A 16,396-nucleotide genomic window follows, 5' to 3' on the forward strand; every position below is an offset into this window, starting at 1 on the left:
GACTCGCTACTCTCCATCGCGGCACTATCTGACTATGAAGGCTGTGTGTTCATGTGGTGGTGACATAGGGACGAGGGAAGGGACTGCTAACTGCAGTCACTGACAGGAAGTTAGCTAAAAGGACCATATCACTTACTCCTCCTTTAATGTTAAAGTTTCTTTGTTTGTGTCCTCAGAGTTCCAGTGCGATGAAGACCTGTTGGAGGTGTTTAAAACCGACTTCCAGCTGCGGCTGCTGTGGGGAAGCCGCGGAGCTTCGGTCAACCAATCGGATCGCTACAACAAATTCAACCTCATCCTCACTGCATTGTCACGGAAACTGGAGCCGCCGGCCAAAACGCAAACCTTGATCTGACTTGGGCTATGAGCTTTGACACACTGTGGACTACTGCAGATCATCAGAAGGGTCGGACACCAGTTGCGAGGAAGGGAGGATCATCATGACACTATGGAGAATGTGCTGTGTATACTCCCTTCAGCCATTGTTATGAATCCCACCAAAATTGGAGAAACTGTACAATGTTGTTACATAGACAGTGACAGCAGTGAGTTACATTGCAGAGATCAGGAGACGCCACAGTTAACATGATGACTTAATGTTTTGCTGACAGAAATCCTCTCAAAAAGTATGCCTCCTCACAGCTGAAGTAGCATTTCCTTTTTAAAGGGAGTGATTGATATTTGTGTGAGCAGACGAGGGGCTCAAAGGGATTTAGTAATGTTTTACTTTTGACATTCCTGTGAATCTAAAGAAGATGTTTCTCTGACACGAGTGAAGGAGGAAATGTTAAGTAGGCCTACCCTTTATCTTTAAATTAAAGGAGGAAGGCCATGTACTCTAGCTAAAAAGTCAATGCCAACGTATATCGCCTAGGTGAAAACAACACATACTACACATATTTAAGAGTTACACTGAATGAAAGTCAAGCCTGTTTTGAAACAAAACCACTTTTGATGCTTGTTTTAAAAAGCAATAAAAAGTCAGTAAACTGTAAAGATATATACATATATATCTTATTTTATATATAAAAAATATATAAATAATTATTATATTAATATCAAGGTTCCTACAAGGTGTTTTCCCCCCAAAAATCATCAGATTACAAAAGGTGATCTGCAGTAAATCATCTTCCTGTAAATGTGTAAATGTCGCTACAAGTCTGTTTTTTCCAGATGAATGAAAAGAAGTAGGTTGTTAACACATAAGAGACTAAAGTTGTACATATTTGAAATGTGAGCATGTTAATAATAGTCTGTACATATTTTCTGAAGAAGACTGACTGTAAAAAAAACTAAAAAGATCTTGAGGATTTTAATATGTTTATATTATTATGAACTACTGTGGTTAAGAATAAATAAATACAGTGTACAAGCAAGCGTGGAGTAATTTGTTGAAAATACAAAGACATGTTTGAAGGGGTTGTGTCTTATTATTGACAGTTTTTGTCACATAAACTTGAGTTAGAAGGTCAAAGTCAGGAAACAAATCCGCTTTGTCATTGCTGCTTATTTTATTAGAACAATATCTTGGAAGAAGAACAATTAAAAAGGCATTTTGTTCACAAAGTGTCAGACAACATTCAAAGTAAAGAGATGTGCACAACATTATGGAAAGAAGTACTGCCATAGGTTATTACAACATATACAACATGGTAAAAACGCACATTTACCTGGACGTTAATATCCTGCAAAATCACTCTGTACCTGTTTTTATTTTAAAAAGGGGTTGTTCGTCTTGAGTTTAGAGAATCTGTACATGGCTGTCAGAGGATGATGGGAAATTAAAAACAAAGTCTGGTTTTTGCATCATGCTAACAGTCGCCTGGCACGTTTCAGTAAAAAAAACCTTTATCATATTAAACGTCTTAAAGCTGATTTGTTATTGGGTATTTTTTTTTTTGCATAACGCTCAGAACTAACAGCACAGGAGCTGTAACAATGCTCACAGGTTTTACCGTTAATGGGACTTTTGGTAGGTTTTGCTCTTTTCAAAGCTGCTGAGATCATGTAGTATTTGTTTAAAGGGACAGTACACTCCAAACAGGCCTGGGAGACCACCTAATGAAGGTATTTTGAGAAGAAACGGTCAATGTCTGAAGGACACAGTTAAGACCTTTTGAATATCAAAGTTATTGGAATATCTTTGGGTTGTTGGACAGTTGGAAGACAGACTGGGCTCTTCAAACTTCCCAAAGGAATATTATTTTCATTTATTTTTAGAAATGTCTTTATATTTAATGAACTTTAAAATAATAGATAACTCATGATACATAATTAGTTGCAGCCGCAACAGTTTGAAAACTAACAGGAGTTAATCTATTATGTTACACTCGACTCCAGTGCGGAGGGAATATCAGATGAATAGCTGGACAATTTGGGGAAATACACGTAGGCCTACCAACTTTCTTGCAGAGAGATACATGAGAAGATTGATACCACTCAAGTTTGCTATGTACGGTTAATATGAAGCCACAGCCATTTAATAAATACTGGGAAATAGAGGGAAACAGCTAGCCTTGATATGTCTAAAAGTTCAAAGAAAAACAATCAGTTTGTTTTATCTGCAAAAAGAACTATTTCGAAGAGAGGAAATGTGGAGTAGTGTGTGAGTAGGCCTAGTTCAAGTAACAACACCTACAGCGTCTTTCTGTACATTTCACAGCTTCGTCGAAGAAACATGGATTAGGCTACAACGAGGGTGCCACCTGCGGTTTAGTTTGACAAGAGTGGAATCATTAGTGGCATTTTGTCTTAAATAGCAGGGTGTGTACAGTTTGTGTTAAGCCTATATTGAAGAGCAACAATGAATGGTCAAAACAAAACAAGAGACTAACAAATCCAAAGAATCTAGAAAATCATGCAAAGGAAGTCGCTCATTGCTCGTCGAGAAATACAAAAAGAGTATAAAAACCATCGGGAAGAGAACTTTTCTATTTATTTCATTCATAAATTTCAAACCTCCGTCAGACCTTCATTCATTCATTCTCTCCATTATATAATCAGATTCAAATGCTGAACTACTTCAGGGGAAAGTGCATCAGTTCAATTCAAACCTTGTTGTCTCATGAATAGTGTCAATCAAACAAACCTAATACGATAAAACAATCACCATGGAAACACATTCAGCATGACATTAAGGGTGTTAATATGTACAAATCATTCAATGGTAAAAAACCTAACATTATGCATGTAACAAACACATGCACATGTACACATTGGATGTATGGGAAGCCAAACGTTCAAAATGGACCTGTTTCTTGGCCTGTTTGACTCTCCATACACACGCCGTGTGTCATCACATTCACAAATACAACTGATTTAACTGGAAATAAAACCTTGTTTTCATTGGAGATGTAGTTTAGAGTCCCGAAGGAGCCCAGGTGGCTGATGGGAGACGTAGTCAGGTGGGGGGGAAATCCAAACACGTGTGTGTGTGTGGATATAATCCCTCCACGGTAAAACAACATTACAAGCTTTAAGGCAGAGTCTGACTTCAAAGACACTGGAGCTCCTCTGTGGTTTTGGTGAGAGAAGGATCCCATCTGCTGGTGGACCGGTGGAATTGCAGCCGAAGAAGGAGAGGAGAGGAAAAGGTGGAGGGAAAGAGAGAGGTCCTACTATCTGCCTATTGACTAATACGTCTGATTTTACCCAGGTGCTGTTCAGAAGACATTCAAATACAAATCATGCTGGACTTCCATTAAAACATCACAATGCCATTCGACACACAACTGAGCCACAGTCACGCACACACACACACTTTTGTAAAGTTGCAGTTAAAAGTCACAGACACCTGATCGAGTTGGGGGAACATGTTTACATACGGACACGTTAAGGTCATGCGGCTGTATGAGGGTGAGGGCAGGCATGAGGAGCAGAGTGGCTCAGGCAGGCAGACATCACCAACAGAGCACAGACCGTGATAATGACAACAGAGATGAGTTAGAGTAGTGCAGCACTGATATGTGTTAGTGGTAGAATGACTGACCCTGAATAAGGTGAAGAACCCTGACTTTTTAAAGCTTTTATAGCAACTGATTTTCTCTCGTGAGGAGCTGGACAAAGAGTTTGAGGGAAGAGCTTCGATTTAGGCATTTCTATTTTACAAAAGACACTGAAGAAAAACTGTCAGGTAAGCTAAACATTTTTTTTTAACTTGAGTGTCCATTCTTGACCCTGGAAATAGCAGTTTGACCAAGAAATTGCCACTTTTTTGTCAAGGGTGTGTGGTGAGAGAATTTCTTGTCATAAAGCTATTTAAATGGTCCGTGGAGCCCCCATTACAGTGAGCGAAAACAAGCTTCAATGGTAGCTGCTTCAAACAGACTTAAGAGAAACTTTCCCTCCAACACTTTGACCAGCACTTACAGGAGACTGTAGAAAAGGCCAGGGGTCCTGTTAGCACGTGAGATGATCGCAGATAGAAACTTGCTGCTGCTCTGCTCTCTATGAGCTCAAACCTTCAAGTTAACGTGTATGTTTTACCTGTAGCCACGCCCCCACACAGTGAGGTCACTTTTCTGCTCCCTGCCAAAGGTAAAAACAAGGTGCTACGTACTTGAATAGTTTCAACTCACAGAGGGCACAACATCAGCGGGGGTTTCCCTCCAAAGGCTGTTAAAGATCTACAGCCATCACAGAAATCCCATCTTTAAAAAGGTGCACTATGTAACTTTTGGTGTGTCAGAGAAGTGAACATTTCGTAAGGTATATTCTCATAACTGAATATACCAACTTTCTTCTGAAGAAAATTGGATCCCTGGAATCACTGTTTGAAGTTAGAAAGCTTCCTTAAAAGTTACTGTGTGTCACTGTTGTTTACAGCGGCAGGGCCCACAGTTTAGTTTACAAGCATACATTATTTTGTTTTGATTTGTTATGATATAATTATTCAATGCTAAGAATGACATGTGGGGTAAATATGTTTCAATAAACTAAATGTATGTAAATGTTACAACAAATCCCCCTCCCCCTGAAACTTCATAGTGCACCTTTAAAGACCCTCACAGACCAGAGAGCAGGCAGTCATCAAACTCTGAAGTTTCTGCCTGTTCTGGTCTGTAAAATAAAGCTCTGGCTGGGACTTCTGCAGTGGCCACCACTTATTAAATGATATTAGTGCTTGGTTTTTGCCTTTTTCTTCCTATTTTCCTGTCTTCTCTAGTATCCCATAATGCTTTGCTGATTACGAACAGGATTAAGTGAGCATGCAGACATTTGCCTCCCGTCCCACTTCACATATCTCTCTACATCTTTCTCTCTCTCTTTCTCCTCATTGCTTTCCCCCCACCACCATTTATCAGCAATCAGTGTGTGTGGGTGTGTGTGTGTGTGTGTGTGTGTGAGCCCTCCACCAGCCAATCAAATCGCCTGGCCACCCTGCGGCCCTCAGGAACCTGCGGTCACATAAGAGGAGAGAGCCAGTTACTAAAAGACACACCAGATACAAACGTGGTTCAGGCTGATAAGGAAGTGTGTGTGTGTTTTCTAATAGGATAAAACTGCACATTTCACTCAGTTCAACACATTCACAGTAGAGGAAAGGAAGCAAAGTATCCGGCTGCTTGGGCCTGTTTAAGTCATTACAGTCGGCGCTGCCAAGAAGATTCTTCTCTTTGTGTGTTTTTCACAAATCTGTGGCCGTGTAACATATAATACCCATCCAAACAGTTGTCAAAGAATTTCACTGCTGATCCAAAAGACAACATTTCTGGAGCTTTTTGAATCATTTCATATTTCCTGTTTGGAAATGGAAGGACTCAAAAGCTACTCAGCAGGTTGTAAATCAGTTGAATTGTCTGCAAAACAAAATCCAAGAGTTGAAGATTACGACCTGAACGTGATGTAATGTGGAAACAGAGCAGCAGGTTTGGGAGCTTTTCTTTGGTCTGGCAGCCTCCTCTTTCAACACAGTGCACCGATGTAACTGTGGATGAACTGATCACTTGATAATGCCAACAAATAAATAGCATGAATGGTTGTGTTTTCTGCACCTTTGTGTGCACTGCTACACTGTGTTGGCTGCAATAATAAGCCTTCATATTGAGACAACAGCTGATTTAACTATCATGGATACCAATGGAAACTCTAAGAGTGAGAGCTGTGTTTTAATCAGTGACTCAGACAAAGACCAAGAAACAGTCGGTTTAAAAACATCCAAAACATGATTTGTGAGAATTATTCTTACAGCCTCCTTTAACTGGAGTGAAACCATTTTCACACTTGTATATTTCAATGTAAGAGTTAAAGTAAATGGTTGGTGGTATTTTGGATTTTCTTATTAACACATTTCATAAAAAGACCAAAACCAAGTTCCCTAAGCCAAGTATCTGTTATTAATCTGTGCTGCTGCCAGAAATAATTATTGCAAAAGTGGTTTCCCAACATGGGAGTCAGGGCCCTGTAAAAGGTCCCCAAAAAAGACTCTAAGGGGTCTGACTTGTTTTAAGCTTTTCTCTGTGTGAAATACTGGATACTTTGATCTCTTACGGCATGCAGGAATACTTCATATAAAATAATCCAGGTAGAAAGAATTGTTCTTTGCATAAAATGTTCACACCTACACCTGTGATTGAGGGTTCACAACACGACACTGGACCTCACTTGTTCCTACTTTGAATTTCTCTCAGGTATAAAACAAAAATAGACCAGAGGAAAAGCACTCACTTGATTTAAATATAAATAATAAATGCCTTAATCTGAATAAAATTAGATTATATGATAAAACTATCAATTCAAGTGAATGATGATGCCAATTTAAATTTAATTCTAAATAACCATCCGGGGTTTACCGTACCATCATCATAATCATGGCTTGCTAAATGAGATTTGTTTGGCATATTTTAGCCCATTAGTTGCATGAAATAAAAGTTTGTTCACTCAAACAACTGCTTCCAGGTCTTTTTTAAGGTTAAAACATTGCAACTGCTGCACTAGAGCACCACCATTGGTAGTGGATTGAGTTCTGAAATCAGTCCAACATAAATGTATTATTTCCAACAGCTTTAGCTTTTGTTTGGTAAAAAATACAGTTCCAGAGTTTTTGGAACCAAACACAATGTTTGGTTTTGGTCTTTTCATGGGATTTGTTGACTATAAAAGACAGAATAACACCTTATGCTTTAAAAAATCTAATTCTGCTCTGAATGGGAAACCATATCAAAAAAGGATGAACTTCTGCACCGATGTTCAGTATGAAAATGGTCTCTTTAACGAGGCTGAAACCAGACAAACCTCTGCGGGTGTAATTCCACCTTTAGTGTGATGGCACAGATAAGACAGAAAAACAAACAATAACAAATGTGCATGTGTACAGACACACACACAAACTGCAATCAGACAGGAAAAACAGATAAAATCTTCAGATTATGTCGACACATTAAATTCAAACGTTTCCAGTTTAAAAAAAGAAAAGAAAAGAAACATAAAAATAATTAAAAGGAAAAATAAATTGTTTCTAATATATTACATAAAATAATCTAAAACACTTTGATCGATAGGAAGAGTGGTGTAGCCTTGACATGGGCGCTTAAAACAGCAGTGTAGACATCTTACACACACACACAAAAGCCTCATATTCACAAATCCCCATCAAATAGGCTTTTTTCCTATATGTCTGTGTGCTCATACACTCACCTGTGAAACACCAGTCCCACAGGTAAGAGGAGGATGAGACGAATGATAACATAGATTAGAGGAATGGAAACAGACAGATGGAGAGAGGGAGAGATTTAGATGAGATTAGATGAGAGATAGAAAAACACATAAATGTCCATGCAGGTGTTCAATATGGTGTCTTCCCCCCCCCCTTTTGTAGTGTTATTTTGAGGGACAGAGAGCGGGAATGGAGAGGATGACAGACAGGTGTGAGGACAGACGACAGTGTAGCTTCAGATGTAGGTGACAGCACCTTTGCTGTTTTTCTCCATGGTGATTTCTACGTAGGAGGTGGGGACGTAGCCTTCCTCTCCGCCCTGCTTCCTCGCCCGCGTCCAGCCGTCCCCTTTGTCTTCCTCGATGATGTACAGTATCTGCAGTGACAGTTCAAAGGGCGTGGAAATGAGTGACATTTTTTTACAACAAATGAAGGACTAGTCATTAACTACTTCAAAGCATAAATATGTTTCAAAGCCATTTAGCTTAGTTTTGCATTTTATGGAGAAAAATAAATACATAATTTTGTCCTTGTTTTATAGTACCACCAGGGAGTCGCCCAAAGTCAGGGATTCTATAGATCTTACACACTCAGAATACTGTGTCATTTGGTTGTTGAAATAGCGCTTTTGTTGGGAACAATTTTTTTTTTTCAGCTGTGGAAACACATTTGATGCTCAACGTGTTCTTAAATGGAACTCTATGGCCTGTAAGGAAAAGACAAATTTAACAAAATAAAAAGAAAAAAAATTGTTACCTCGTCTTCTGCCATCACCAGCGTCCCCTCGTTCTGACCTGAGATTCAAAGAAACCATAGTCACGTTATGGACACGCCAAGGTGCAGTTTGGGTCTTGTTGTTTCTCAAGCTACTTTTTAAGAATGATGTTCTTTGTGTGTTGGGAGGGACACATAATCCTTAATAATTCTATCTTTCAAGACTGGAACAGTGGATATTTTATAATTGCCGTATGTTGTTCGTGTGTGTGTGTGTGTGTGTGTGTGTGTGTGTGTGTGTGTGTGTGTGTGTGTGTGTGTGTTGACTGTTTCTTCACCATTAAAAGAGTAGAGCGCTTTGCAGTGTCCGATGACGGGCAGCGGGTCGTCATCGTCGAATTCATCGTCAAACTCGTGTGGGTCTGGGTTGGGCTGTCCGGGCTGAGGTGGGGTGGAGCGCTGCGGGGGTTTGTGGACCTCTTGACTGGTGTCGTCTGTATAGCTGCCCTCAGGACTGATGGGAAACAGAGAAGGATTTAAATACGTCACTGCTCGTTGCTCATAAAATGACAGCACACACTCAACGTACAGAAATGATTCCACTGCAGTATGTTCGCAGGAATATTAAGGGACTGAGAGGTTCACTTTCTGAATGAAGTCATAAGTCATGTTCAAACAACTACATTTCTAAAACCTTCAAACCGTTGTAGATAAGTTTACCTTCTAGTCAAGTTTAATGTAGATTTAACTCCTTGATAATTATTCTCTCTTTATATTTTGTATTTGGTGTGTGTGAACGTTTTACCTCTCTCTGCCTTGAGGAGCGGGGTGGTGGTTGTCAGCGCTGTGTCTTCTGTCTCCTCTAGAGCTCTGCTTTCCCTCCACCTCAGACAACCAGGTCTGTCGAGAGAGAGAGAGAGAGAGAGAGAGAGAGAGAGAGAGAGAGAGAGAGAGAGAGAGAGAGAGAGAGAGAGAGAGAGAGAGAGAGAGAGAGAGAGAGAGAGAGAGAGAGCAAGGAATGCAGATTTCTGTTAATACTACGAGTGGTATATCTTCAATGGCACTAGATTACTCTGCAGCAGAAGAAACAGCTGAAACTTTCTCATGCCTCTTTAAAATATAACTCTTTTTTTTCTACCTCGTTTTTGTGGATTTCCGAGCGCAGCTTCTCCATGTTACACATAGTCTCTGATATCTTGGGCTGCAGGCTGCTGGGGTCTCCCATCTGTGGATTCTTCTCATACACATCCTTCATCTTGTTCAGAGCGTCTCTGAAAGACACAGACAAACATGAGGCGATGGGATGGACTCAAGACAATAAGCAGTTCATAGCTGTTAAGAGCGACGATAAAAACAACAACAGATTGGCTACAGCTTCTCAACGGAAAATGTTTTTTCCAGTTTTTCATAATATCTTAATAACTACTTTTACTGTAGTCTTGCATCTCATTGTCCTGCATTCATCTAATGTGCCAATCAGTCATCAGAGCGGCATCATCACAACTGGAAATCTCTGCTATTGGTTGACGAGTTCAATCTAAAACCCTAAATGTAAAAACAAATGTAATGACCTACAGTAACTACTGTCAAGTTGTTTAAACAATTCAAAACAAACTACTGCCCTGTCTACCATTGACTGAATATAAAAGATGTGTCTACACAGGGAGGCTTGGCGGTACATGGATTGTAGGTCAACCACTATGAGCGCTATGAACACACAACGCCCTACCTCTGGTCCATCTCTTTCTGGAGCTCTTTGCTGAGTTCATCGATCCTCTGCTGCAGCCTCTTCCTCCTCTGCTCGGGGGGTAAGTGGCTGAAATCCTCCAGAGACGGAGCCTGGTGGTGGTAAAAAATAAAAACAAAAATAAATAAAAAAGCATATCTAAAACTACAAATCAATTTGAAAGTCAGGGATGTGGACGAACGATCCAAGGTACATACAGCAGTTAAACTAAATTATCCATACACTTTGTTAAAATTGTAAATATACCACTGTAGGCTACCTCTGTTGAGTCCATTTGTTAACACACTTACATAAACAATACCTTAAAATAAGCATAACTGGGGCTCATTTATAGTTGGTAACTTGTTTCCCAGGTTTGTGTTCAAACTTATTTTACAACATTCAAAAGCTTTACATTACATATATAGTACACTGTATAGTAGCTGACATTACATAATAAATAACTAATGTGGACTAAAACTAGGGAACTTAATGTGCTTTCACTACTGGGTTCATATAGTGGACACTACGGGAGAAGTAGTATATACTCGTATGACTACTCTAGACACACAAACGCTCACACACACACTTACCATCTTGACTGACCACTGACGCATTAACAATTTCAGTTAAAAAAAAAAGACAAACAACAGGTGGATGCTGGTTAGTTGTTAGTGCGTCAAACAGCCAACAAACCAGTTGGTCAGCATTAAAAACCAGTCAGATCAATATGAAGGTAAATCTCTGTGTGCTGGCCTGCAGTCATTCACTGAGAATATTCTGGTACATTCCTATTCAATGATGATTTCTTAAATTTGCTGATATTAAAAGTACCCTGTGGACCCCTAACCAGTGACATCGCTATAGACATGTGTGGGTAGCCAGTGGGTCTGTGTGTGTTTGTATTGTAAACGAGACACTTGAGCCACGTAAAACATGTTACTGCTACCGGTGTCGTGCTTTTCCACAATGTGCCAGTAGGTGGCGGTAATTCCCATCAGGCGTAACAATGTGCTGTAAATTTAGAGGAAAACTATCTGAAAAAACCTGAATGTAAATATATTGTTAAAGTTTATTATTATTAAAAATCTGCAGGACACCTTTACTACACTGACTTACTATGAAACCCCCAACTTTCTCTGTCTGGATAGCATCTCTCTTTATGATATCACATTCAATAACTAGTACGGTAGGTATCATGTTAGTAGTGAAACCAAAAGCCAGACACTTTGTCCCCCAGTTCTTCTGATGGCCACTTGACTGATTAAAGCAGCTTGAAAAGCAGCCAATCACAGATGGTCCTGACAGAAGTGACGGGAACAAAAGCCAATTAAAGCATTGGCTTGGTACAGAGGCCGGGTGTTATTTACAAGTTTGTGTTAAACTGTGTGAAAGCAGAAAGCTCTGCTTCGAGGCACAACAATGACACTGTTAGCATTGACACACACCGACACATAGAAAACAGACACACATCACTGCAAACATGGGCCGGGCCAACATCAGAGCAGCACACCTGATGTTGGCAACACAACACTGCAACCAGAAAAAAAGCACTCCAAATGCAAGCACACACACACACACACACACACACACACACACACACACACACACACACCATCAATCACCAAAGATCCTCCATGTAGAGATAGTAGCACAAATCTGTCTCATAAATGAAAGGAAAGAGAGAGAGAGAGAGAGAAAACGAATGACAAGGAAATAGAAGGAAAAAGAATGGAAAGGGGAGAAGAAGAAAAATACAGGAATTCTGAAAATATAAGAGATGAGTAAAAGAAACAGTACAACAGGATGTCTGCAAGTTTCATCAATTCAAAGTTAAATTAGGAAAATATTAGACGTATTTGAAGGAAAATACAAAAATTACGATTTAAACGCACTCAATATATTTGACAACGTTTTAGCAGGACCTGCAGACAACCCTGATGAAGAAATTTAAAAACCAAAAAGAAACACATCAACCTGTCTTCATCAAAACAAACTACAGCGCTACATCCTGTCTCACCCCTCTCCTCAGGCCCCTCAAATTGTGGGGGATTCTGGGTACTGCAGTCTTTATCTCAGACAGATAGTGGCTGACTAGGTCAGGGGGGAAAAGGTGGGAGGTGTGTCGGGAACGGAAAGAGGAGGAGGAGGAGGAGGAAGGTGGTGGAGGAGGAGAGGAGGAAGGGGACTGGTGGAGAGAGAGGACAAAGCCACAGGTCAGGACGACCCAGACACACATTTCTAAAGTATAACACTTCTTATTCTATGGTGGGTTTTTTTAACTCTTGGGGAGAGACTCTGTCATGGTCACATTAACTCTATGTAGCATTAAAGAATCAGGTTCACATGGATGTTATTATAATTCCCAATGAGTCATGAAAGACTCATCAGTATGACTCAAATCAAAGCACTTTGACTTTATATCTGACTCATCATGACAAGTTTCATTTTAAGGTTTTCCATAGTCCCCCAAAGAACGACCGGAGCGGTAATGTTGGCCTAGTGGACACAGTACTCTGTACTGCATGATCATATGCCGAACACTGGCCCAAATACTTGTTACACAATTATTACAGAAGAAGTAGATGTAAAATATGTATATGTATATATTATTATTTTTTTGCGTCAAAAACACTCTGAATTCGACAGACATTTTTTTCTGCTTCTTGATTTGAGCAAAGGGATCCTGCGAAGGTATATTCTGCCAAAGGTTTAGTTAATTCACATGAGATATTCATTCTTTTTTTAATTCTCTGTACTCTTTTCATTAGTCCCAAATGGGCTGATGTCATGTGCTTCCACATATTTAGGGACCACAATGGAAATAAGCCTTTTTTGTGTTTTTATCCCTGGCTTTTTATGTATTTTAATGTAACAGAGTGCTGTTCTTGTTTTTATATATGAAATGGTCGAATAAAATCAATCAATCAATCAATCAATCAATCAATCAATCAACCGGGCCCCGAGGCCGTCTCCACGGCTGTCTCATAACACCTGGCGCCTGTAGACTCCCACTACGTCTGGACAGAGATAGCTTCATGGAACACACACACACACACACGTAAACACATAGCACACAGTAACCCTGACTAATCAAGCCCTCTTGAATCCGTCCCCCTCTCCCTCCCTCGTTGCGGACCGGAAGCTGCGGGCGGGGCGCCTGCCGGCTGCGTACGCCCCCTGGTGCCTGGGCTGTGACACCTACCTTCCCATAAAGCCCTAACCCGTTCCTTTAATGTGCATTGTCTACGAGTCTTATTGTCTGTGGTGTTTATCATGTTGCTTATTTGTGCTAAGGTGGTTTTTCACTGATCACGCACTGCGCTCCCATAAGGAACGTAGTTCGAGATTTGCATTTTTTTGACCTATCTTTCCTGTTGTTCTCCTTTTCCTCCTATGAAAGAGGGGCGCGGCACCGCTGCGACCCTGCAGTTACACTATCTCCTGTCCACCCATGTTATTGTCACTGTCTTCTATGTTTCTTGGAGAGGTGTGTACTGAAAAGGCAAATTTCATTGTGCTGTAACGGTGCATATGACAATAAAGCTATCTATCTATCTATCTATCAATCATACCAATCCGGATTTAGAAATAATAATGTCTGTTACTTATTTAGTCATGAACATTTGTGTTGTATATGTTATAGAGAAACACTTGGGGGCTTTAACATTCTACCTTTAATGGGACACAGCTGTGACAAATATAGAGCACTAAGTGTTAAACAGTTCAACCTAATCTATCCAAACAAACACACCCTCTATCCATCAGACAGGTGCATGATACTGTGAGGCAGCTCATGACGCTAACGTTAGCCAACAGCAGACAGTTAACGATTAACCAATATGGTCTTTATGGAGAGGGGGCAAGGTCCAAGAGTGTATCGGTTATGTTAAAAACACTGGAAGGGTGACACAAAAAAAACCTACAACTCAAGACAAGCTGAGAGTACAGCACAGGGGAGGAGGAAGTAATAACACATGAGGATATAACATTATTAGTATCTGCCAATGTCTCTGTGCCGGAGAATGAACTGTTCAGGATGTGACTAATACAGCTGATGTTTGGCTGTACGACGGGGGGATTGTCTGAACACTGGTGCTTTCTTAGATTACATTACTCAACAGTGAGCGGACGACCAGCAAAATGATTAATGATTAACATTGCAGTAAAAATTCTTTCTATGAATACTTTATCTGTAGACTATTACGATGAGCCAAACCTCTACTGCAGTTGTACTGAGTTATAGCCCATACGTAAGAGAACATGTGGTTGACTGACATAGGAGATACTTATTGAGAGACAACAATGACCCTTATGTTGTTGGCCTGGATGATAAAGTGTTTTTTTATGGCATTTCTGGTTCTTTAACCCATTGATGACTATTGCAATCTAGGATGCATGTCCTTAATGCCTGAGGGTTTTCTGAAAAAATAGTACGAATTGTCAAGTCTACCAAAACCTTAATATCTAAGCCTGTGTGGCACATAGAAACATGAAATAAAATACATTTAAAAGTTAAGGTTCACAGGTTTTATTTAAACATGCTCCCTTAGCGCTTACAAACCAACAAATATTTCTAAAAATCGTCAAAATTAGATGAATTAGAAAATCATTAAATATTGTTAATAAATAGATGCAATGTGTTGTGTGATTTTCGTCAGTAGTCTATAGTAGACCTTGATTCTGCGCACCAAACGCCACTAACTGTTCCGTCGCCGACATAGCCGGCGTATTTTTTATTATTATTTTGTTTTATTTTTTATTTTTTTGATTGACGTGATTTTCGGCAAACCACACAACTTTTGGGTGGTCACGTGGTCTTAAAAAAATCAACAAAACCCACCTCATGTGTATTTGAACCAATGACAGTGCATTCTATGCTGGGAATGCCATGAAAATTAGATAAAGTAATAATGCTGCGCGACGCAGCATCAGGCAGGAGAGCCAATGTGGCATCGCGCAGAAGCCGTCATCAATGGGTTAAATACATATAAAAAAAAACAACAACAACAACAACAACAATCCTGCTAGCATCTTGTACCTTTGGTTTCTTGCCAAAGAGCCAGAGCTTGTTCTTGGTTCTGCTCATAGGATGCTTGGGGTCAGAGCGTGGTGCCGGGGCCCCCTCTCTCTCCCTCTCTCCTTTGGGTGTGCTGCTGATGGTCCCGTCTGAGCCCGTCCTGCTAAGGTGCTGACTGAAGTCCTCGAAGGGGAAGTCTCCTGGAGGGTCGAAGCCCGACTTAAAGGACTCCACCACAATGCCAGAATCCTGAGAGAAAGAACAGGGGATTAAAAAAACAGATGGATGGGTGAGTGGTGCCCAAGAACACCTTCGCCCCCATCTTCCCTGTGTTAAAGGTGGAGTCAGCAAATCGGAGAATGCTTGTAGTCAAAATCACTTTTTATCAAATCAGTGAGTATCTCCTCACAATCCACAAGTCTGTTCATACTGTTCGTGTGTGTGTGTGCTGAAATAAAAACTGGTGTTAAATCACAGCCTAGGCTCTGTAAACTGGTATGTAAACAAAGGGTAGATAAAGAAAGGGGCAATATGCCCATCAACAGAGCCTATAGGCTGTGTATTAACACTGGATTTTTTCAAATCCATCCACCACTCTAACACATACCCGCCGGTCGTCCACAGCTTTAGCAGCAGAGACCATTCCTTCTAGACATTTGGAGACGATGGGAATAACTCTCCGCTCCGACTCGGCAAAGCTCCGGTACGTCTCTCCGAGCTTCACCGTCCGACGTTGGTCCATGTCCTGCAGATTCTGTAACACACACACCCACACACAAATGTAGCAAATAGTAAGAACCAGCAAATTGGTGCACTTCAACAATCAGGTTTACGGTGTACATTAGTGAGGAACCAGCAGTTTGTAAGCAACACGCCGATTTCAAATATTAAGTATAGATAACAAAGAAAGTTAAAATGGTTGGCGTTTTTTTTTTACCGCAAGTGTTCTTGAGCTGTCTGTGACAAAACACAACAATGGCTACAAAACAATCACTACAGTTTGTTTTAGCATCAGTCAAAATTTAAAGACTTTAATACTTAATTCTGCTGTCTTGTCTTTTCATTCCTGCCGTGTAAGAAGAGAGATATCACGTTTTGCCGAACATTTCCAACATTTTGTTTACTGAATGGAATTGTGATTTGTAATTTGAAGAATAATTAAAAAGGTCATACAAAAATAGGTCGCTCTTTAACTGAATACACCAACAAGAGACTCAACTTCTACGTCTGTTTAGGCTGTAACTGTCGTCGCTACAAAAAGTCCTCGAACATTGACGCGACA

General features: G+C 40.3%; 2 protein-coding genes across 5 annotated transcripts in view; one reads left to right on the forward strand and one right to left on the reverse strand.

The window, feature by feature from the left end:
• bcar3 (BCAR3 adaptor protein, NSP family member) overlaps positions 1-1,393 on the forward strand; it is a 45,007-nt gene extending 43,614 nt beyond the window's left edge. For all 3 annotated transcript variants that reach the window (XM_080032581.1, XM_080032582.1, XM_080032583.1), the window contains one exon: positions 177-1,393. In XM_080032581.1, coding sequence (XP_079888707.1) covers positions 177-355 — 179 coding nt within the window. In that variant the 3' untranslated portion in view covers positions 356-1,393. The remainder of the gene's footprint in view (positions 1-176) is intronic.
• Positions 1,394-1,492: 99 nt separating this feature from the next.
• Positions 1,493-16,396, reverse strand: part of fnbp1l (formin binding protein 1-like) — a 74,165-nt gene continuing 59,261 nt past the window's right edge. Inside the window, exons 8-16 of one of the 2 annotated variants that reach the window (XM_080032586.1) lie at positions 15,722-15,868; positions 15,136-15,363; positions 10,098-10,207; positions 9,507-9,639; positions 9,174-9,268; positions 8,707-8,882; positions 8,411-8,448; positions 7,910-8,030; positions 1,493-5,396 (exon numbers count right to left, since the gene is read on the reverse strand). In XM_080032586.1, the coding sequence (XP_079888712.1) occupies positions 5,389-5,396; positions 7,910-8,030; positions 8,411-8,448; positions 8,707-8,882; positions 9,174-9,268; positions 9,507-9,639; positions 10,098-10,207; positions 15,136-15,363; positions 15,722-15,868 (1,056 nt within the window). In that variant the 3' untranslated portion in view covers positions 1,493-5,388. Of the gene's footprint in view, positions 8,031-8,410; positions 8,449-8,706; positions 8,883-9,173; positions 9,269-9,506; positions 9,640-10,097; positions 10,208-15,135; positions 15,364-15,721; positions 15,869-16,396 lie in introns of both variants that reach the window. The other variant, XM_080032587.1, reaches the window with a different exon arrangement.

This window comes from Ammodytes marinus, assembly GCF_949987685.1.
Source record: "Ammodytes marinus genome assembly, chromosome: 8".
NCBI classification, from domain to species: Eukaryota; Metazoa; Chordata; class Actinopteri; order Uranoscopiformes; family Ammodytidae; genus Ammodytes; species Ammodytes marinus.